General features: G+C 44.8%; 1 protein-coding gene across 8 annotated transcripts in view; it reads right to left on the bottom strand.

The window, feature by feature from the left end:
* FNBP1 (formin binding protein 1) overlaps positions 1 to 23,533 on the bottom strand; it is a 142,994-nt gene that overhangs the window by 79,936 nt on the left and 39,525 nt on the right. For all 8 annotated transcript variants that reach the window (XM_044264693.1, XM_044264686.1, XM_044264687.1 and 5 more), the window contains exon 2: positions 8,017 to 8,132. In XM_044264693.1, the coding sequence (XP_044120628.1) occupies positions 8,017 to 8,132 (116 nt within the window). The remainder of the gene's footprint in view (positions 1 to 8,016; positions 8,133 to 23,533) is intronic.

The raw sequence follows: 23,533 nt of genomic DNA, 5'->3' as shown, positions 1-23,533 counted from the left end.
GGGCTCGAAGCTGGATGCCCGTGGGAGATCACGCCTAACCTAGGCATCCCGAAGGAACGGGGAGTATCTTTGACCTAGCGGACTAAACTCTCAAACACAACCTCTAGCAGAGTTCTGGAACACACTCAGAGTCTCAAAGATGAAATGTACAAAGCCAAGCGCTTTGCCTCACCCTTACCCCGTAACGGAGCTCAGAGGGAAAGGCCAACCGTTCTAGAAGCACGGCCAGGAACGCTCACCTACCCTCTATCAGAACCTACAGCAGCACTGGGGTTGCTTAGGTGGGTAAGAAAAGCATGCTTAGGAAGTTCATGTGCCTTATCTCATGAAGCCCCCTTAACAATCCTGGAAAGGAGGAATTACTATTATTCACATTTTACAGATGAAAAGGATGAAGCACAGACAGTATGGGCCCCAAGTTGTGCGACTATCGAACAGAAGAATCAAGAATGCATCCCAGGTACTGGGGCTCTAGCGTCCGTTCGCTCAACTGCTTCGCTGAACTGCCCATATTAAACATAAGTGAGGTGAAAACATATGATATGTAATACAGGAGAGAAGGAAGGAAGGGGAAAAGAGGGAAGGAAGGAAGGAGGGAAGGAAGGGAGAAAGATTGGGAGGAAGAAAGGAAAGAAGGGAGGGAGGGAATGCCCAAAAAAAAAAAAAAAAAAAAGAAACACAAAAAAACCCCACAACAAATAAAAAAACCAAGCAAACAAACAATCTGGAAGAAAGGAAGCAAAAGAAGCAAAAGCAAACCCCTCCAGAATATTTTACACTACAGAAAAACTTCATAAAAACACAAAGCCAATGAAGTCAAGAATTCCCAGACCACGGGCTCAAACAGACTGCAAAGTTAAGGAAATGAACTAAGAACGGAAGCTACCACTACAGAACTAATGAATACAGTGGGCTGGGTATCAAATTTAACAGAAGAAAGCTTTGAGATGATCATTGTAAGGAAAGCAACTAACAAAAGCAGAAGAAAAGATTACCTAAAGAACGAGACACTTTAACATAAGGAAAAGTTGTATCTCTGAAGTATATAAAGCCAGTAAATCATACAGAAAAAATATTCAGATGTAACTGGAGAAAGTGACCCCGAAGTAAATGAGGGGTTGGATCTGCATGTGAATGGGCTCTAAGGAAACTGACCAAGAATGGTCAACAAGGCTTAGCTTGGTGATGCCATCAAACCGCTAAACAAACAAAAAATTCCTCACATATATAGTCAAAAAAGTTCACCTACAAAGAAAAAAAAAAAAAAAATCTGGCTGGCCCCAGACTTTTCCACCAAAAACCAATGCAGCGACAAAGTTTGGAGAGGACGAAAATATGACTGGCGAATAACCAGGTCAAATTATTATCAAGTATGGGGACATTCTCAAATAGAAACAAACTCGGAAGAATTACTCCACAAACTCTTATTAGGGAAGGAAATATTCATATTTTTCTTGATGCCAAGAGACAGGTGGAGAGGTTGTGCTAGAAGGAATGGAGGTGAGCATACATTTATATTTAAATACAGAATTAAGAGGCGCCTGGGGGGTTTAGTCGGTTAAGCCTCTGATTCGGCTTTGGCTCAGGTCATGATGTTAGGATCATGGGATCCTTCTGGGCATCGGGCTCTGCGCTCAGTACAAAATCTGCTTGAGATTCTCTCTCTCCCTCTCCCCTACCATGCTCACACATACTCTCTCTCTCTCTAATAAATAAACAAATAAATGATAAGTAAGTAAGCAAATAAATGCAGAATTAAGACAAGTTAACTGTGGGACTGTGTTACAGACCAAATTATATAACTCAACTAGAAGAGGAAGCAAAACATGTAAAGATTATTTCCTTTCTCTTACTTAGCAGTGAGCCAAGAGAGCTTGCTTAAAGTTGTAACAATAAGTTAAAAAAAAAAAAACAGTAATGACATCCTAGAAGTTTTTAATAATTTTTCTGCTAAATCTTATAAGAATTCAATATTTATGGTTCAGCAAATCCCACAGTTCCATCTGTATGGTTTTTTTTTTTTATGGTGAAAGTAAATATAAGTGGAATTCCTTGTATACACAATACCCAATATATTTTATAAATTGATTTCTACATAGTTACCCTTTATTGACAATTAACTCTAATTTAAAAAAAAAAAAAAAAAAAAAGTTGGCCAGGACATGAATGGTTCACCAAAAAGAACGTATAAATGACTCAAAGGTATAAAAACAGGCTCAACCTCATTGATAATAAGAGAAACACAAACTAGGGCTCAGACGCTCCTATTTTTACTTATCACATTGGCAAAGATAGGACAAGATTGGTACCAAGGAGCGCTGAGGGTCAAGGTCAATGGCACTGTCCCACGCTGTGCTATAAGCAGTAAGGGTCACAGCCTTTGAGTGGCAACTTGGTGAACTCTACCAGAACCAGAGTGCGACTTTTCAGGAACTTTGTTTCTGGATCGGCTTGTCCAAGTGCATTACTCAAGGTTATGCATTGCAACTTTGTTCCGAGTTGCAAACAATTGGAAACAATCAACATGTCCACCAAGCCACAGCAATACTGTAAAACCGCAAAAATAATGAGTCCTCGGAACAATCTCCAGGATGTAGAGAGACAAGGGCACACGGAACTGCTGGGGAAGCAAGGAAGAAAACACACCCTCATTTGCCTGTGGTGTCATAAAATTTCTTGGAAAAGATAAACAAGAGACTGATAACATTTATTGTCCCCAGGGACAGGGTTAAGAGAAGGGACCCTTCCCTGCACACCAATTTCTACCTCTGGCATTTTTAATCATGTGAATTCATTATCTGGTTAACAAATAATAATGCTTTTTTAACAGTAGCTAAGGGCAACCGATAGTTGGTTCTCTTCTATAGGTCATATGAAATGTTTTAAACTTTGATTAGGAATTCGACCTTACATTGCCTTGAAGACATAGTAATTCTGGCAAGCGTCAGTAAACTTTTTCTGAAACAGGTCAGACAGATAGTATTTTAGACCTGGAAGGGCGTCATGCTCAGGTGTCCCTGTTAACGATTAGTCAACTGCAATTGTTCTCAGAAGCAGCCATAGGACAATACATTAATGAATGGGCGTGGCCGTGTTTCTGCATAACTTTATTTATAAAACCAGGCAGTGGATGGATTGGGACATAGGCTGTAGCTTGCCAACCCCCCAACTTACAGAAATCAAAGCCGCAGTGAACACCCATTGCTTCTAAGATAAGTTAGCATAGGGACGCCTGGGTGGCTCAGTTGGTTAAGCTGCTGTCTTTGGCTCAGGTCACAATCCCAGGGTCCTGGGATGGAGTTCCTGCATCGGGCTCCTAGCTTGGTGGGAAGCCTGCTTCTCTCTCCACCTCTGCCTGTCACTCTGCCTGCTTGTGCGCTCTCTTTCTCTCTGACACGTAAATAAATAAAATCTTTAAAAAAAAAAAAACCCTAAGTTAGCATTATTTTTCCTCTAATTAATGCTGAAAAAATTAAAAATGATTTAATGCCAGAAATCTCTCCAAAAAGATCGTGTTGATTTTTCAAATCACACTGGTATTTCTTTTCTTTCTTTTTTTTTTTTTTTTAAAAGATTTTATTTATTTGACAGAGAGAGATCACAAGTAGGCAGAGAGGCAGGCAGGGAGAGAGAGGAAGCAGGCTCCCCGTCCAGGACTCGATCCCAGAATCCTGAGATCATGACCTGAGCCGAAGGCAGCGGCTTAACCCACTGGGCCACCCAGGCGCCCCCTCACACTGGTATTTCAAGCAAGCATTTGCTGACCATGTTTCAGTCACCATGGCCTTTCCATTCCTTGAACATGTTTCTACCTCAGGACCTTTGCATTCACTGACCCCTTGGCCTGGAAGAGCTAAACCCAGACCTTGGCATGCTGGTCTTCTCTTTGTGTTTCCGTTCTCAAGCAACAGGTTTTCCCTGGCCAGTGTAGCTACGTAACCCCCACCCACTATCACGCTCTATTACATCACTGGCTTTATTTACCTGGCTTGATAAATGCTATCTTTAAAAAAATCTTGTTTGCTTATTTGCATGTGGTCTGTTTTCCACAGTGAGAAGGTGAGCTCCAAGGTGTCTTGTTCATCAGAGCCCCCCTGGTACTCTGCTCACACACTGTTGGTTGTTCTGTTTGTTGGTAAGCCCTCATCAGCTCTCACAGCCTGTGCAAACACGATTCTCCTTGAAGCAGTGGGGACCAAACATCTCAGACCTGGATGTCTCGATTCAGCCTTCCTACAACTATTTACTGAGTACCTATCACGCAGCAGGCGAGAAAAGAGCAAGGAGGCTGGTATGGTTAGAGCAGAGAGAGGGAAGAGGAGGAAAGAGATGTCAGAGAGGTTGGGGGATATGGTCACATAGGCTTTGTAGGACATCCATGGTAAGGGTTCTGGATTTACAGAGTGAAATGGGGAGTTGTTGGAATTTTGAACAGAGTGCCATGATCTAGCTGCTTTGTGGAAAACAGACAGACAAGAGGGGATAAGAAGGGAATAAGAGAAACCAGTTAGAAGCCTTGTAATAACCCAGGTGAGAGGTGATGGGGACTGGACCACAGCGGCTGAGGTGGAGGTCAGAAGAAGGGGTCGGATCCTGGGTAAATTTACAAAGTACAGTCACTGGGACTTCCTGATGGCTTACACTGGGGGTAGTGGCAGAGAAAGAGGGAATTTCTGACCTAACAAAGAACAGGGTTTCTGACCTAACAGGGAAGGAGCAGCTGCCCTCAAGTGCATGGGAAAAGCCGGGCCGTGCAGATGCATACTGTAGGCGGGCAGCTTCGGCTTCAGACACTTTCCATTTCAGATAGATTTTAGGAGGTAATGCATAATCTATATTGGAGTCCAGGACAGAGGGCTAGCTTGGAGGTACACAACTGCGAGCCACTGTCACGTGGATCACACTTAAAGCCAGATGAGAGCACCCAGGGAACACAGACTGAGAGGGGGAGGTGACAGGGATTGGGAACTAGGGCATATTGGGTGAAGAGGCAGGAGGCAAAAAGGACCCGGTGAGACGCTAAGAAGGAGTTCCCAGTGAGGTAGGAGGGAAGCCAGAAGACTGGAATGAGGCCAAGCCAGGAGGAGGAAGCATCCGCCCCGTCAAAGCCGCTGATGGGTCAAGGACGCCAGACTGTGGACAGGCGACTGGGTTGAACAATACAGAAGTCACAGGGGCCCTGAAAGGGCAGCGCTGGCTGAGAGGTGTGCAGTGAGTTTAAGGTAGCGAGAGGGGAGGGACTGCAGACAGCAAGTAAGAACACTTTGAAGACGTTTGGCTGCAAAGGGGAACAAAGAAACAGTGGCACTGGGTAGGAAGAACCACCTCAGGAAAGTTTGTTTTTGGATGATGGCGCGCTCGTGTGTCGGCGGGGATAATAACCCAGGAGAGAAATCTGAGGACGTGGGAGAGAGCAGCACTGGGGCTCGGTTCCAGAGCCGGAGGGAGGGGGGACACCGAGTGCACAAGAGGGGAGGCCTGGATTTAGGCAGAAGCATCTCGGGGCAGGGGGCACAGATGCTGAGAGTCTCAGGACATTTTCTTCTGACTGCTTCCATGTTCTCAGTGACGTAGCAAACAAGGGGCGAGGATGGGAAAGGAGATGCTGGGTTTGCAGAAAGGGGGAACGGAGTCACTTCGGTGAGTGGGGAACCAAATCAGCCAAGGACAGAAAGGATGCTTATGTATTGGCACTGAGGACCTGGCTAAGGGCTCGGTATCAAGGGGGAGGAGACCAGTCTGAAGGGTTACTTCAATTACTCCTGATTCGGTACATCAACTTCTGCCAACAAGAACAAATTCAGACACGGCCTAGGGATGTAATGAAACAATGTTAATACATACATCTCAGGGGGCGCCTGGCTGGCTCAGTCAGCGGAACATGCGACTCTTGGTCTAGGGGTTGTGCATTTGAACCCCGTGTTGAGCACAGAGCCTACTAGATACATATTTAAATCTCAGGACAAGCACTTCTCAAGAGGCTGACGTGAGAACCCTGACATCTACTTCAACTTGTGATCCACAAGAGGGTAAACAGTCAAGGAGAGCCACCGCACTTTACCCTAAACCCACACTGGAATTTGCATTCTTTTCCAACAGCCCCCCCTTTTGTTACCTGCGTCCTCTGCCCCTCACCTAGGGTGGTGAGAAAGGGCCAGAAGCCAGGTGCAGTTCAGAGGGGGAGCCAAGAAAGCCCTTTCCCTTCGTGACACGGAATGGAGCAGACACTTGCTAAAAGCTGAATTAATGGCATCTACTCCCAAACCTCCTGAACAAAACAGGATCATGACAAAGGTGCCGGGGAAGACAAGTGTAAGCTAACAGAAGAAGAAAGGGAACAAACACGTAAATCCATGCAGTGAGACCGTATTCTGGCTAAGGACGTTATGTAACCCATTTTCCCACAAAGGGCATTACGATGAACAGTGTGATATTTGGCTAATGAGGACGAAGCAGGCCCTTCCCTGTTGCTACATTCAGGATGGGAGGCGGATGCACACACGCAGTGCCAGAGATCGACCTGGGTTCAGCAAGTCATAAGCCTGTTTCACTGAGCAATGGGTTTTTGTTTGATTTACTCAATGGAAACAGCACGTTTCATTCACAAAAACATCCACATGTACCCTCAGGGCCTTATTTATAAACAACACCAGCTCTAGGAGAATCCACCTTCTCTCAGGGACCCCTGACATATCCCTTCTGCAGACACTCTTTGGGTTCAAACGAAAGGTTTCTAGACCAAAAGTCATCTGGATCTTTAACAGATCTTCAAACAATCTATACCAACCCATTCTACCAAACAAGAAATCATTAAAGATTGTGACCACTACGTCCAGTTCCAGCTTCATTCTACCAACGACTTTTACACATTTTAGCTAAAAGCACAGATTCCTCGGATAATTTCGCCATTAAATATGTAAGCAGTCCAAGCACTTTTAAAATGCTGCTCACGGGACTCGTACAGGCTTATGGATGGGGCGTGGATCGGGAGAAGCAGTTTGGAAAACTATCTACTTAGAGCTAAACACCTGTGACCCCACAATTCCAGTCTTGGGTGTATACAGAGTTCGTATCCCCAAAAAGGAGCCAAGCAATAGCCTGGTGGCTGAGAAGTGGGTGAACTGTGGTGTACGCACACACCCAATACCAACCACCAGTGAATGGAACAAGCTCCCACCATAGACAGCCACACGAATGACTGTCCCAAACCTAAAGTAGAACAAAAGAAGCCAAATGCAAACTGTGTTTAAGAAGTGAGTACTGTCACATGAGGTTCAAAAGCAGGCAAAACCGTCTGTGTCACTGGAAGTCAGAAGTGAGGACAGCCATGGGAGGAAGGTGTTGCACTAGAAGGGGCCAGGGTTTGGGCCTGGATTTGCCTATTTCTCCACCTGGGAGCTGATGACACGGGGGTGTTCACTCTGGGAAGATTTCTGGGATTATACACTTATGACGTGCACTTCTACCTCTCTAGATATTACACTTCAATTAGGAGTTTTCTTGAAAAAAAAAAAAAAAAAAGTAGTTCCAAAATTCAAAAACTATCCTTAAAAAAAAAAAAAAAAAGAAAAAGAAAAACAGAGCCTAAGGGCAATAACTTGTTTTTTATTTTTTATTGTTCTATGAAAATGAATGTTCTCTATCAAAATCAAGGTTTTTTTTGTTTTGTTTTGTTTTGTTTTAAGATTTTATTTATTTATTTGACAGAGAGAGACACAGCGAGAGAGGGAACACAGTAGAGGGAGTAGGAGAGGGAAAAGCAGGCTTCCCGTGGAGCAGGGAGCCCGATGAGGGGCTTAAACCCAGGACTCTAGGATCATGACCTGAGCTGAAGGCAGATGCTTAACGACTGAGTCACCCAGGCGCCCCAAAAGCAATGGTTTCTAACTGAAATATTACCTTACATAAAAGGGGGAAAATATTTAAGGACTATACATTCACAGGATAAATGAGTATATAAATTATCACTACATCCATTTTGCAATTAACAAATAACCTTTTTCAATATCGACTTACCTGAGCTGCTTTGCATAGCTGAGTTCAATCTCTGTCCTTTCCTTTACAAATTTGATGTATTTCTCAAGAATGTCAATTCCCCACTGTGTGTGTTTTTCTAAGTTGTCAAATTGGTCCTGTTTAAAAAAAAAACAAAGAGAGAGAGAGCTTTAGAATCCTTCTCTGCGATTAATATAACTTCAGGGAACAATTCTCTCAACAATATGTGGCGGTACAGAAAGCCGTTCTAGTATTTTCCATGATTGTACTGGGTGCTTTTCTTGTGGAGCCGTTTTAAATCAACATTACCAAATTTGGTTTGAAAACTGCCTGGGGTACTGAACTCTGACCCACTCGTTCATGTTAGAAACACAGTTTGGGGATATAGTTAACATTCTGGTACAAAGGAAAATATCTTTTCCAGATTCCAAAAACCGAGAGCTGAAACACACATCAGCTCAGTGGAGTTCGCCAGTACCTCACCTGTTGCCTCTGAGTTAATTCAAACCAGCTCACTGAAATTTGGGGCAAGCAAACGGGAACAGAAAGAGTGACAAAATACTGCCTTCTTCAAACAGATAAATGAAATGACTCATGCGGACTTTATTCAAACATTCGAACATTTATGAAACCCACACCGTGGGCCAGGAAAGGAGCCGGGGGACTGAAATGCACAGAAATAGAGCCCCATCTCGCCTGGAGGTTCCTAGCCTGGAAGAACGAGAGGAGGTGGGTATTTCAGCAACAGCTACTGCAAAGGCGAGGACACATCCAGGAATCTGGGGATTCGGGGGGTGGGTGGCACTTGTCCCTCTGGAGGGAAGGTGGGGGGCCGGGGGGAGGGCTCAAGGGAAGAATGGTGGTGGGTAAGAAACTGGAAAAAGTCCCAGCCCATCACCCCAGGCCTCAAACATCAAGAGTGAAGGAGCTTAGCCTCTTCAGTGCACACAAGAGAGCCGCTGAACTTGGAAAGAGAGGCAGGCACGCCCACAGACATGCTTAGAATGGCCAGGAGGTGGAAGTCGGGAGAGAGTTCCCTAGTCCAGAGGAGAGAAAATGAGAGGAGAGGGTACACAGACCCATAACAACTAGAATCAACTAGCTTTAGCGGCTGACTGCAAGGGGAGGCTGGAAAGGAATAGGAGGGAGGGGCGAGATTCTGGGGGCCTCCCTGCCTCTGGCTCCCGGGACAAGAGAATCGAGGGGCTGGGGTGTCGTAACACAATGCCCAAGGGAGTGACATGTCCAGAGGGGAGCTGCAAACACAGATCCATTTGGAGCTCAGGGAGGGAGGGCTGTGACCTGGTGGATCTGAAGGGATTCAAGGAGAAGGTCAGCAACATCGGCGGCCGCTATGCCCTGAATTAGCGAAGAGGGGCCTGGCCTCTGGGAGGGCCCAGAAAGGCCTGGGAAAGCGACGGGAGTGTCAGTGCGACATTGTAGGGAGGGAAAAGCTGCCGGGATAGAAAGATGGACTGTGTCCGCGGTCTCCTGGGAGATGGCCGGAAAAGAGAAATACGCGAGTTCTGGCCCCAGGCTGGAACTACTCCACCACCTGGGGCCACAGAATGTAGCCAAAATGTAGTCATTTGCCTAGAGATGCCGAATCAGTCACGGCCTAATTTCACAATTCAGTCATGAGGATCACAGGAAATGGAGAAGAGTCAAATCGAGTATAAAAAATACAAAGCCACAATATAATCCTATCGCAGGTGTGTGAGATCCTAAGGACACAGTCGGTGCCATCCTTCAGCTTGGTTTGAAAACTTAGCATCTGCCCCTTGATACCTGTCCTTGTGCTCTCATTCTGCGTTCCATTCCAAGTTGTGCAAACGGGCAAAGGAGTACACGGAGCTCCCTAGAGATCCACCTTGGGTGGGAGTGTGGGCCCTGCAGAGCCAAAAATATTTTTCTTTCTCTCTTTTTTTTTTTTTAAAGATTTTATTTATTTATTTGACAGACAGAGATCACAAGTAGGCAGAGAGGCAGGCAGAGAGAGAGTGGGGGAAGCAGGCTCCCCGCGGGGCAAAGAACCCGATGTGGGGCTCGACCCCAGGACCCTGGGATCATGACCTGAGCCAGAGGCAGAGGCTTTAACCCACTGAGCCACCTAGACGCCCCCCAAAACATTTTTTCTCCAAGAAATTCTCTTCTTGAAGAAAACTCATTTCCACCCAGGCCCACAGAACAGGTTGAGAAACTAAGGTTTTAACTTACTGGAATGGTTTTCTCATGAAAAAGAATCACCGCAAAACGTCTTCAAATCTAATAATGGTTTACATTATCATAAAAAACAAGGGACAACTCTGTAAGGTTTTCATTGATTCTTGGCCCCCAATAATATATTCCACGGACATCTAGTTTCTACTTCAAGGAATACTAGTCAGGAAGGTGATTTATTTATATCCTCCATATAGACAAGGCTGCTCAAGCAAACTGACAGGGTAAACAAGACTGTAGGTCACTTCAAACTACTCGAGAGAACAAATATACAAACAATTCAAGTCATGATTACAAATCATTCCTAGGTCTTAAGAGCAAGGCTTGTTTAAAGCTCTGGGCTGGTTGGTAACCCTCTGCTAAGTTTCATAGCTAGTTTCCTATTTATTTTTTAAAACGCCTTGAGGCACCTGGGTGACTCAGTGGGTTGAGCCTCTGCCTTCAGCTCAGATCATGATCTCAGGGTCCTGGGATCGAGTCCCGCATCCGGCTCTCTGCTCAGCAGGGAGCCTGCTTCCTCCTCTCTCTCTCTCTGCTTGCCTCTCTGCCTACTTGTGATCTCCGTCAAATAAATAAATAAAATATTAAAAAACAAAACAAAACAAAAATGCCTCTCTAGACCCCTCCCTCCATTTGAGTCCTGGTTCATCTCCCATTCCCAGAGGCTTACTATATTCAGGAGTTAAAGGGGTTTCCTTGAAAACTTGCTAACAGGGGCACCTGGGTGGCTCAGTAGGTTAAAGCCTGTGCCTTCGGCTCAGGTCATGATCTCAGGGTCCTGGGATCCAGCCTCACATGGGACTCTCTGCGCAGGAGGGAGCCTGCTTCCCCCCCCACTGCCTGTCTCTCTGCCTACTTGTGATCTCTGTCAAATAAATAAATAAAATCTTAAAAAAAAAAAAAAAGAAAGAAAAAACAGAAAACTTGCTAACAGCATCTGCTTTTAGATTGTCCTGATGATAATCTCACTACATATTTTTCCCTGTGAGTATGTGATTCTTTTTTTTTTTTTAAACGCTCTGGTGTATAGAATACAGAGCAAAAGCTTTTGATACCAAAATTCTTTTTTTTTTAAATCTACATTTGAATTGAGTCTACCTTAAAAATTACTGGCCCCAATCCAACAATATGTTTTCAATAAAGTTATCTGTATTCAGGAACATTCTGCAAGCTATAATAAGGTCAAAATAAGATAGAAGATCTTGATGCTAAAAACCTTACTAAGTAGCAACAAATAAACTAGTACTTGTTTGTCAATATAGGATCGTTGTTTTTATGCTATATTATAACATCTTTTGGGGGGCCTGGCTGGTTTGGCAGGTGGAATATGCGGTTCTTCATCTTGGGGTCATGAGTTTGAGCCTCACGCTGGGTGTAGAGCTTACTTAAAAAATAATAATAATGAAATAAAATGTTGTCACAAATAAAAATTTTTTAAAATACTAAAAGCTCCCTAATGATGCCACACTCTACCCCTCCCATCACATGGATTGCCACGGCATGGAGTTTTCTGACAGCAGCTAAAAGCAAATTCAAAACAGATGAAAAACTAATCAACCCACTTACATTCTTGACCAAAATGTGGAAAACTTCATGGAAAAACATTCCAAATCTTAAAAAGACTCCTTTGTGAGCAAATATTATAAAGGGCCCTTTAAAAAAGAGCCTTCGGGGGTGCCCGGGTGGCTCAGTGGGTTAAAGCCTCTGCCTTGGTTCAGGTCATGATCCCAGGGGTCCTGGGATCGAGCTCCGCATCTCTCTGCTCAGCAGGGAGCCTGCCTCTCTGCCTACTTGTGATCTCTGTCAAATAAATAAATTCAATCTGGTGCGACTCCTTACTTTGGCTGAAACATGCAAAAAAATAAGACTTCACGCACATATGTAGTAAGAAAGTGGAGGAGAAGTTCAAGAGCCTTTTTAGGTCATGCTGGCTACCTCCTGATACCGCCCCAAGACTCAACTAATAGTAGTTTCTTAAAGGCTAGTTGCAATATGAAATCTGAAACCCTCCCAAAGAATTTTTCGCATCAGGTTACAATAAAATGCACTCATTGATCTCGTGCTCTGAATGGAGCTTTTGCCTGCACGTGACTGTGTAACATTATTTAGAAAATACCATTTACAAAGTATCATGTCACTGATAACTTGCAGATCTTCCAAACGTTGCCACATTTCATTAAAAATATATTCAAATCATATTTGTTTATATTGCTACCTATCTCATCTTTTCCAATGTCTTTATTTTTAAATTTTTATTTGTTTTTAAAAATTTGTTAGAGAGTGGGGTGCCTGGTTGGCTCAATGGGTTAAAGCCTCTGCCTTCAGCTCAGGTCATGATCCCAGGGTCCTGGGATCGAGCCCCACATTGGGCTCTCTGCTTGGCAGGGAGCCTGCTTCCCCCTCTCTCTCTGCCTGCCTCTCTGTCTGCTTGTGATCTCTCTGTCAAATAAATAAATAAAATCTTAAAAAAAAAATTTGTTAGAGAGCACAGTGGGGAGGAGGGGCAGAGGTAAAGGAAGAAGCAGGCTCCCTGTTGAGCAAGGAGCCTGATGCGGGGCTCCATCCCAGGACTCTAGGATCATGACCTGAGCCAAAGGCAGTTGCTTAACTGACTGAGCCACCCAGGCACGTATTAATTATGTGTTTTTTTTTTTTTTTTAAAGTAAGCTCTATTCCCAAAATGGGGCTTGAACTCACAACCCGAGGTCAAGAATCTGAGGAGGCTTTAAATACTGGGGAGCTGTCAAGGTCACAGTGGCAAATATGAATTTTCCAAAATACCAATTTTCACTTAAAAGGTAGAATTCCATCATTGGCAACAAACGGTTGTTTCCTTAAAAGGACAGGCTTGGGGTGCCTGGGTGGCTCAGACGGGTGGGTCATGATCTCCAGGCAGGTCCCAGGATGGAGCCCCATGTCAGGCTCCCAACTCAGCAGGGAGTCGGCTTCTCCTCTCCCTCTGCCTCTCCCCCTATTTGTGCTCTCTCTTTCTCTCAAATGAATAAATAAAATCTTAAAAAAATAAATAAACAAAGGGACAGGCTCACTTATTCCTTTTTGAGAAAATACCTGCCAGGGGTGCCTGGGTGACTCAGTGGTTTAAGCCTCTGCCTTCAGCTCAGGTCATGATCTCGGGGTCCTGGGATTGAGCCCCGCATCGGGCTCTCTGCTCAGCGGGGAGCCTGCTTCCCCCCCTCTCTGCCTGCCTCTCTGCTTACTTGTGATCTCTCTCTATAAAAAAAAAAAAAATCTTTAAAGAAAAAAAGAAAATACCTGCCAAATGCCCGAGTTCATCTGCCAACTGTCCTCTTTTTTTTAAGATTTTATTTATTTATTTGACAGAAACAGTGAGAGAAGGAACACAAGCAGGAGGAGTGGGAGAGGAGGAAGCAGGGTTCCCGCTGAGCAGGGAGCCCAATGTGGGACTCGATCCCAGGACCCTGGGATCATGACCTGAGCCGAAGGCAGACGCTTAACGATGGAGCCACCCAGGCGGCCTGCCAACTGTCCTCTTAAGTAAAAATGGTGTCCATGAAAACACAAGTTAGTCCAGCTCACAACGCAATCACTGAAGTATCCTGGTCGACACTCAGGGCTTCAGGCGTATTTCCCATCCTGTCACACTCTTCAAAAAGTGTATACTCAACAGTTGAGATTTAATAAAATTACTCCTCTTACTGTTTCCTTGAGGGCATTTTTATTTTTTTATTTTTTAAAAAAAGATTTAACTTACTTATTTGACAGAGAGAGGGAGAGACCACAAGGGAGAGGGAGAAGCAGACTCCCGGCTGAGCAGGGAGCCCGACGCAGGGCTCGATCCCAAGATCCTGGGATCATGACCTGAGCCAAAGGCAGACACTTAACCGACTGAACCACCCAGGCACCACCACTGAGGATATTTCTGGATAAAAGGGATTTTTTTTTTTTTTTTAAACTGCTAACAGTTAAGAATACAAGACCTGCCGAGTTGGGAGGCATTGCCCTGATTCGCGTCAAGGGGCCTGCAGCCTTCCTGTTACCACCTTTATGCTACGAGCCTCAACATCCACACCGTGAGAAAGATAGTGTCTTCGTAGGATTATGAAAATAGTTTTGACTCTGAGGACTCCCTAAGAGGCGGCCCAGGGGCTGCACTGCAAGAACTCCTCCCCCATGACACACGCTCTACAATTTCTATTTGAAAGCTTCGTGTTTCCAAAGATTAAGGAAGGCAGATCATATATGACCTAATGGAAAATGATGTTTAAGTACTATTAAGTGCCTACTATATATACGCTCAAGAATTAACTCGCAATTGCCAAGAGAACGGCAATGGATGTTTCCAAGGAGTTGGGTGGAAGGCGATACCACCCCCTCTTGACCGCTTACTGCTCCTCGAATTCAAACCCAACGAAGGTTCATGGCAGGAGCTGCTGGCCCCAAGACGCTGAGCAGGCCGCAGGGACAAACGAGGACAGCCCGAGAGCGTTACTCAAACGCAGTTACTGCATTTTCCAATCGATCACTTTCAGGTCTGGCTGTCTGCACGCGGAAGACCGAAGCGGGAGAAGTATGAGCCACGGCAGCTGTCTGGGTTGCTCTATCTTCATCAGAGCTCCTAAAGCATCACGAAGTTCAATACAAATGTTGCCTTCCTGTACCTACAAGAGCGACTCATCGGTTGGTGTCGAGACTGGTCTTCTCTACCTCCGTGGAGAATGAAGACTCTCGGCTACGCCTAAGAAGTCGCCTGCTGAAATCTGATTTTTCTTTGAAAGTCTGCAAAAGAAATGACCCAGGAAGTCCTTTCAGAAAAGCTAGTTACTAGGGGCGCCTGGGTGGCTCAGTGGGTGAAGCCTCTGCCTTCGGCTCGGGTCATGATTTCGGGGTCCTGGGATCGAGCCCCGCATCGGGCTCTCTGCTCAGCAGGGAGCCTGTTTCCCCCCTCTCTCTGCCTGCCTCCCTGCCTACTTGTGATTTCTGTCAAATAAATAAACAAAATCTTAAAAAAAATAATAATAATAAATTAAATAAAATGAGGAGACCCAAGTCTGCCTCAAGGAAGTTTTTCTCCATAGTATATAGGTCAAGTTTTTAATATTGACTTCCTGTCACTGGAAAGTGTACTAAACCAACACAAATTCCGAGTCCCCTGAACAAGCCAATCCGGTAAGAAACTAAGTTGCTGAGGTTATGTTGGTGTCAGTGGCTCAGACTCAAGAGGAGGGTATCCTGAGGCCAGCTCTCCACAAATCTCTCCCCAAGTGACTCACTCAGCGAAGAGAATTCGCTCTTCCATATCACTGGGTCTGTTTCTGTCCGTGCTGTATAGACCACTGTTTTAGGATACTCTAATTTGGGATAAATCCACTTTCCAAAGGACTAGGGCACTTGGAGGAACAGACTTTAAATGGCTCTATCTGGGGGCACCTTGGTGGCTCAGTGGGTTAAAGCCTCTGCCTTTGGCTCGGGTCATGATTTCGGGGTCCTGGGATCGAGCCCCGCATTGGGCTCTCTGCTCAGCAGGCAGCCTGCTTCCCTTCCTCTCTTCTGTCTGCCTCTTTGCCTACTTGTGATCTCTGTCTGTCAAATAAATAAATAAAATCTTAAAAATAAAATAAAATAAATGGCTCTATCTGAACAGAATCCCTTGGGATGGTATTACTGGTATTAGCTTCCTCTCATCTTTAGGAGAAAAGTGTCAGCACGTCTAGATCTACCCAGAGTAAACGTAACAAAACCTCCATTTAAAATGTTTTTAAAAATCAATTAGGTTCTGAATATTAAAGTAGCTGTATATATAGGAACAAAAAAAGTTTGACAAAACTTTACAAACAAAAATGTGTCATCACAAATGCCATCTGAAATTCTAGATCTCAAATTTGAAACAAAGACTTCAATTAATCTCCATGGACAAGGAAAAAGAATTTTTCTCACATATGATGTCAAAAGCAGAAATATTTTTGGGGTGTCTGGGCGGCTCAGTTAGTTGACAGCTGACTCTTGGTTGTGGCTCAGGTCATGAAACCAGGGTCCTGGGATCAAGCCCCCCGTCTGCTTGAGTGTGCTTGAGTGTGCTTTCTCCCTCTACCCTCCTACTGCACCACTTGGCACGCACGCTCCCTCTTTCTCAAATAAGTCAGTCTTTTTTAAAAAGATAGAAATATCAAAATAAATACTTTCAACATGACAGCATCAAAATTGACGTGATGAAGAACTACTACCCAAAGGAAAGTCACTGTTTACACAGAAAAAAACAAACAAACAAAAAACACAGATAAAAGGAAAAGGACAGCAGTAGACGGTTTATTTCGAGGAGCACAGACACCTTCTGCTTAGACAATACCAAGTAGACACAGATTCTGTAGAATCACACATTCATCTGCTATTTCTGAAACAGGTTCTCTGAATTAGGAGGGGTTCTCCCCCCAAACTGGGTTGAAAAGCAGGAGTCTATGACATCATTAACAGAAGAGGAGTTCCAACATCACAGTGTCAAGCTGGACAGTCAAGTTAATACAAAAGATTTTCATGAGGAAGGAAAAGTGCACACAATGGACGGTTTTACTAAACTTCGAATCTCTAAAATGCAAGTCCAAAAACTGCCACAAAACCAGGTTTACCGATGGAGGCATATCTGCCTTAATCACCAGCCATATCTATCTAACTCTGTTTCTGTTGTGAAAATGAAATTACTAAGGAACTGTTCTGTTCATGGCTCCTTCCAGCGACGGCATTCTGAACCCAAGAAGTAAGAATGTAAACACAGGATGAAAACATATGCATGAGTTAAAAACAAAACAAAACAAAAAAACCTTCAGGGGTGCCTGGGTGGCTCAATCCGTTGAGCGTCTGACTCTTGATTTCAGCTCAGGTCATGATCTCGGGGTCCTGAGACTGAGCCTCAAATCAGGCTCCATGCTCGGTACAGAGTCTGCTTGTCTCTCTCTGTCCCCATGCTCGCTCTCGCTCTCTCTCTCAAATAAATAAAATCTTAAAAAAAAAAAAAACCCAAACTTTAACAGAAGCCGACGGGGCAACAGCACATAGATGAAGTCAGTGGTAGAAACAATGTGGAAAAGCACACAGAATCTGAAAAGCTGCATTTTCATATTTTAGGACAATAATTCTATTGTGCAAAAGGGCAGCAAGGAGGCTGGTAGGGGACGTACACCAGACAGATGGGGGACGTACACCAGACAGAATGGGACGGACAGCAGCTGACTTGGGGCTGATGGACGCAGGGATGGCCCAGGCCGAGTCTTAGCACTGCATCCTGAAATGACAAGAGAAAGACGTAACTCGTGCCCAAAGCACCAGAATTCTGACTGTCCTGGAGTCTGAGCGGCTGAGATTTGGAGGGGAGACTGCTATGGAATGCAGTCCTTTAAGAAGCCGCAATAAGCTCTGGCCTATTATTTCAATGTTCTTAGAACACCACAGTCACTTTCTCCCCCCTCCACTCCCCTGGATACAGTAAAAGCAACCCACAAACAAATATAAACACCTGTGCCCACCCCAAATATACTGAACGACAGAGATCACAAAAATATGCTTTTCAAGGGGCGGGGGGGAAGGGATTAAAGAGTGTTTACTTTTTTCATTAAAAAAAAAAAAGTCATTTTTAAAGCGATCATAAAAATCACTCCTTCGTCCAGACGTTGTCAAGTATCTTAAGCAGAAGAGGAAAGGTAGGGAAGATGACGGAGCTGTAAAACCCAGGGCTGGGAAGAGGGCTCTAATGTGGAACAGAGTGGGTTGAACCAATCAGTCTCCTGGAAAGACAGAAACCGGTTACAGAAAGGAAAATCTCGCTCGAAGAAAGAAATGCCGTTTCCCTGTGACAGGACGCAAGAGGGGCTTGGTCCAGCCCTGACTGTGACATAACATCTTTTTCTTTTTTTAAAAGATTTTATTTATTTATTTGACAGAGATCACAAGTAGGCAGGGAGGCAGGAAGGGAAGCAGGCTCCCCACTGAGCAGAGAGCCGGACTTGATCCCAAGACCCTGAGATCATGACCTGAGCCGAAGGGAGAGGCTTAACCCACTGAGCCACCCAAGCGTCCCGACATGAACATCTTTAACGCAAATGTTCAGTATCAGGAGGGTCTGGCTTTGGCCTGGAAACGGAATCTACTTGTTCATTTCCTGGTGGTTGTACATCCCCTCCATTGGGACTGACTGTATATGACCTGGTCCCAAGCCTGCTCAACCAGCAGACCCAAGAGTTCAGTTATCCGCCCTCCTCCGCTGCCCCCTGTTCCCTTCTTTAAACCCTGGAGAACGAGGCATACCTCTCCAACATCCCACACTGTTCTCTACAGGTGATTCTCGCCCCCAAGAAAGAAGTTCAAGACCAACTTAAGGGAGGAAGGTAAGAGGGAGAGGGAAGAAGGAAGAAACCACGCTCTAAATACCAGAACACTGAAGGCAATCCAAAGGCTAAATGAGAACAAAGCATATCAGCTAAATTTTTAATGAGAAAAAAAAAAAACAGAAACCTCAGATTTTTAAAGGCCTGACTCATTGCTCAACTCTATAAATATTTCCATGTGTGTGGGGAAGGGGGGCAAAATATTACAGAAATATCACAGGGAAAAAGAATTCTAAGCCCTGTCACCTGAAACTTAGTTAATATCAGTGCAGAAGATTTTCCAAACACTTAGCAATGAACTCACTTCCAAATTTAAGTAAAGATGGTTAATTCAACAAGGGCGCCTGGGTGGCTCAGTCTTAAGTGTCTGCCTTCAGCTCAGGTCATGATCCCAGGGTCATGGGATGGAGCCTTGCATTGATCTCCCTGCTCAGTGGCAAGCCAGCTTCTCCCTGTCCCACTCCCCCTGCTTGTGGTCCCTCTCTCACTGAGTCGCTGTCAAATAAATAAATAAATAATCTTTAAAAAAAAAAAAATGGTTAAGCAAATGCATGGGTGGTGTTCTCTTTTTAAGACACGGGATCCCAACTCTCCAGCCCACTGCCACAGTCGAACATCCCACGCGAAGGACCTAGGTGACAGATTAGACAGACCAATCAGAAACTCTCCAGGTATAGGTGCTGCAGCTAAGAGGTGAAAATTGGCCCTGTGCATGCCAAATTAGGAAAAAAAAAAAAAAAAAACCTTCTCTTTGGGTCTGTCACTTTCAATCTAACCCATACAACCCTGTTTCTTTCCAATAAACTGCAAGAATTCAACACTTCTTAACTGAGAGCAGACCATGAGCTGAGCTCTGTGCCAGACACTAGAATTCCAGAGGACAGTGAAGTTTTAATTAAGATAAAAGGCAGTGGGAGCACAGAAGCGTGGGATCGGTTCTGAATGTGGGATTAGGGAAAGCCTTTCAGGGGAAGTGATGCTCAAGCTGAAACAAGAAGGAAAAGGAAAAGCCAGCTACGCAAAATGGGGAGAAGCCGGAAGAAGGCAGAGGACGGGGAAACAGACCAGGCGGAGGGAAGAGAAGGTGCAGAGGCCCCAGGAAGGGAAGAACAGGGCACACGGAAGGAAATGAAGGCCTTCCCGTCTCCCTCCAGTGTGAAGATAAAGAGGAAGAAGAGTGTGATAAGGAGAAAGCCAGGGACCAGATCAGCCAGGGCCTTGGAGACCGCAGCCAGGGTTCCACAGAACAGTTCTGAGTGTTTGCCAACTAATACAATCCCTCTTTCTCTCTAAGACTTCTTTGTGACTCACAGCCTGTGTTTTCAAATGATTAAATGAGGGTCGTCTGGATGGCACAGTTGGTTAAGCATCTGACTCTTGGTTTCGGCTCAGGTCATGATCTCAGGGTCCTGGGATGGAGCCCCCCGTCAGTCTCCACGCTCAGCACAGAGTCTGCTTGCCCCTCTCCCTCTGCCCCTCCCCCTGTTCGAGCTCTCTCTCCATAAAAATAGATAAAATCTTTAAAAAATAAGTAAACAAAATAAAATGATTAAATGAGGGGTGCCCGGCTGGCTGGCTCAGTCAGTGGAGCGTGAGGCTCTTTATCTCAGGGTTCCGGGTTCGAGCCCCATTTGGGAGTAGAGATTACTTAAAAATAAAATAAAATCTGTTTCTTTTTAAGATTTTATTTATTTATTTATTCATTTGACAGAGAGAGTGAGCAAGTAAGAAAGAGAGAGAGAGAGAGCATGAAGAAGAGGAGAAGCAGGCTTCCTGCCAAGCAGGGAGCCCGATATGGGGCTCGATCCCAGGACCCCGGCATCATAACCTGAACCAAAGGAAGACGCTTAACAACTAAGCCACCCAGATGCCCCAAAAATAAAATAAAATCTTTAAAAAATAAATAAATAAGGGGCACATGGGTGGCTCAGTCGGTTAAGTGTCTAACTCTTGGTTTTGGCTCAGGTCATGATCTCAGGGCTGTGGGGTCGAGCCCCGCGTCTGGCTCTCCACTCGGCAGGAGTCTGCTTACGATCCATCTCTCCCTCTGCTCCCCCCAACATCTGCGCAAACTCTCTCTCTCAATAAAAATAAATAATCTCTTTTTAAAAAGAAGACATTGGGGCACCTGGGTGGTTCAGTCGTTAAGCATCTGCCTTCGGCTCAGGTCGTGATCCCAGGGTCCTGGGATCGCGAGCCCCGCATCAGGCCCCTTGCTCAGCGGGAAGCCTGCTTCTCCTCTCCCACTCCCCCTGCTTGTGTTCCCTCTCTCACTGTGTCTCTCTCTGTCAAATAAATAAATAAAATCATTTTAAAAAAATGGTTTAGCCGAACAATAGAAAGAAAGAAAGAAAGAAGGCATTAAAAAAAACTGGTATAAATGGAGAGATATGAGCCCTGTTCATAAATTAGAAGGCTATCTACTGTAAATATATGAACTCTCCTCCAAATCATCTGTAGATTCAGTGTCGTTTCTTTCTTTCTTTCTTCCTTCCTTTCTTTTTTTTAAGGATTTTATTTATTTGACAGATAGAGATCACAAGCAGGCAAAGAGGCAGGCAGAGAGAGAGGAGGAAACAGGTTCCCTGCTGAGCAGAGAGCCCAATGTGGGACTCGATCCCAGGACCCTGTGATCATGACCCGAGCTGAAAGCAGTGGCTTTAACCCACTGAGCCACCCAGGCGCCCTCAGTGTCGTTTCAATTAAAACCCCAGCAAGTTTTTGGAGAACACCATTCATAGTTTCAAATGGAAGTTGCAAAGGTCAAGCAATAGCCGAAACACTTGAAGCACAGGTGGGGGTTAGAGCTATACTGTACACGGACTCATAATAAAGCTAATTAAGAAGCTGTGTGGTACCAACCAGGGGCAGAAAAGCAGGAAAATGCAAGGCATAGAACGAGGGTCTGCAAAAACAACTTCGTATGGAAAAGAGGAAGCCGTACAGAAAACACAGAGAACCTGGTGGCCAAGGACCTGGAGTCTTGAGCTAGAACGGCTTAGTCTGAGCTCTGGCTCTCTGGCATTCTAGCTATGTCCCGTGGAGTAAGCTACTTAACCCGTGTTTCTGCGCCTAAAAAATGGGGCTGAATGCAGGATCTATGTGTGGGGTTACTGGAAGGATTAAGTGTTATCTTGTGCTGAGAACACTGCCTGGCACATGGTAAGCCCTGGGCCAAGTGTGATGACGGCCACCACTGCCCCCACTACCATCGCCATCAGCCGAAGAGGAAAGAACAGGCTGTCCCACGGAAGGTGCGGGGAGCCTGAGACCCCTGATCTCAGGGCTGTGAGTTCGAGCCCCACGTTGGATGTAAAGACGACTTAAAGATAACATCCTTAGGGGCATCTGGGTGGCCTAGTCAGTTAAGCATCTGACTCTTGGTTTCAGCTCAGGTTGTTTGATCTCAGGGTTGTGAGGTCAAGCCCCGCACTGGGCTCTGCGCTCATCGGAGTCTGCTTAACTTTCTCTCTCCCTCTCCCGCTGTCCCTCCTTCCCGTGCGCTCTCTCTCTCTCTCTCTCAAATAAAAAAGTAATCTTTAGGGGTGCCTGGGTGGCTCAGTTGGTTAAACAGCTGCCTTCGGCTCAGGGCATGATCCCATCGTCCTGGGATCGAGTCCCACATCGGGCTCCTTGCTCGGCAGGGAGCCTGCTTCTCCCTCTGCCTCTGCCTGCCATTCTGCCTGCCTGTGCTCGCTCTCTCTCCCTCTCTCTGATAAATAAATAAAATCTTTAAAAAAAAAAGTAATCTTTAAAAAAATAATAAATAAATAAATAAATAATTTTAAAGGGTGCTGGATAACTGAACATCTATTTAAAAAAATTGAAATTAAATCTCTATTTCTTACAATATACAAAAACTAATTCAAGATAGATTAAGGATCTAAATGTAACAGTTAAGACCATAAAGGAAAAATAATGAATAAACTTGAATGTATAAAAACTAAGAACTTATGGGGCACGTGGGTGGCTCAGTGGGTTAAAAGTCTACCTTCAGCTCTAGTCACGATCCTGGAGTCCCAGGACCAAGCCCCGCATTGCATCAGGCTTCCTGCTCAGCAGGGGGTCTGCTTCTCCCTCTCCCCCACCCCAATTGTGCGCTCGTGCCTCTCTCCCTCTCTCTCTCTCTTTCTCTCTCATGTTCTCTCTCAAATAAATAAATAAAATCTTAAAAAAAAAAAAAGAAGACTAAAAACTTCTGTCAAGCAGAGATACCCCACGGTAAGTGAAATGACAAAGGATAAACTGGGAGAAGATATCTGTGACACTAGGATCAACAAAGGATTATTATCTATAATATAGAAAGAATACCTTCAAATCAGTTTTCTTCAAAAGACTAAATGACTCAATTGGAAAAGGGACAAAAGTAAGAAGAATTTTAAACACGAAATGATACTTAGCCTTATTAGCAACCAGTGAAAGGCATATTAAAACTACAGTCAGATACCATTTCGCACCCACCAGCCTGGCAAAAATTTAGTCAGAAAATACAAGTGTTAACAGTGCATTGCAATGGAAAGGGTCACACCCTACTGGGAACTTTGGAAAACAAACTGGTTTTGCCTAGTGAAGGTGAACTTGGGCCCTGCATTACACCTAGGTATTCCTTCCCTACATATATTTCTTAAGGTCTAGAACCCAGACTGTAAATTCTTGTTCAGGTACACAATGAGACATGAGTAAGAATGTATGTAGCAGCAAATCACAGCAGCAAAATACTGGAAACAACTCAACTGTCCATCTCATTTCATTTATATAAAGTCTCCAAATAGGAAAAACTAAACAATATATTATTTACTGATAATAGTCATAAGTGACAAAAAACTATAAAGAAAAACAAGAGAGGGGTGCGTAGGTGGCTCCATCAGCTGAGTGGCTGCCTTCAGTTCAGGTTGTGATCTTGGGGTCCTGGGATCCAGCCCCGCATCAGGCTGGATGCTCAGCGGGGAGCCTGCTTCTCCCTC

This window comes from Neovison vison, chromosome 9, assembly GCF_020171115.1.
Source record: "Neovison vison isolate M4711 chromosome 9, ASM_NN_V1, whole genome shotgun sequence".
Lineage (NCBI taxonomy): Eukaryota > Metazoa > Chordata > Mammalia > Carnivora > Mustelidae > Neogale > Neogale vison.
This window is presented reverse-complemented; position numbering and strand designations above follow the sequence as displayed.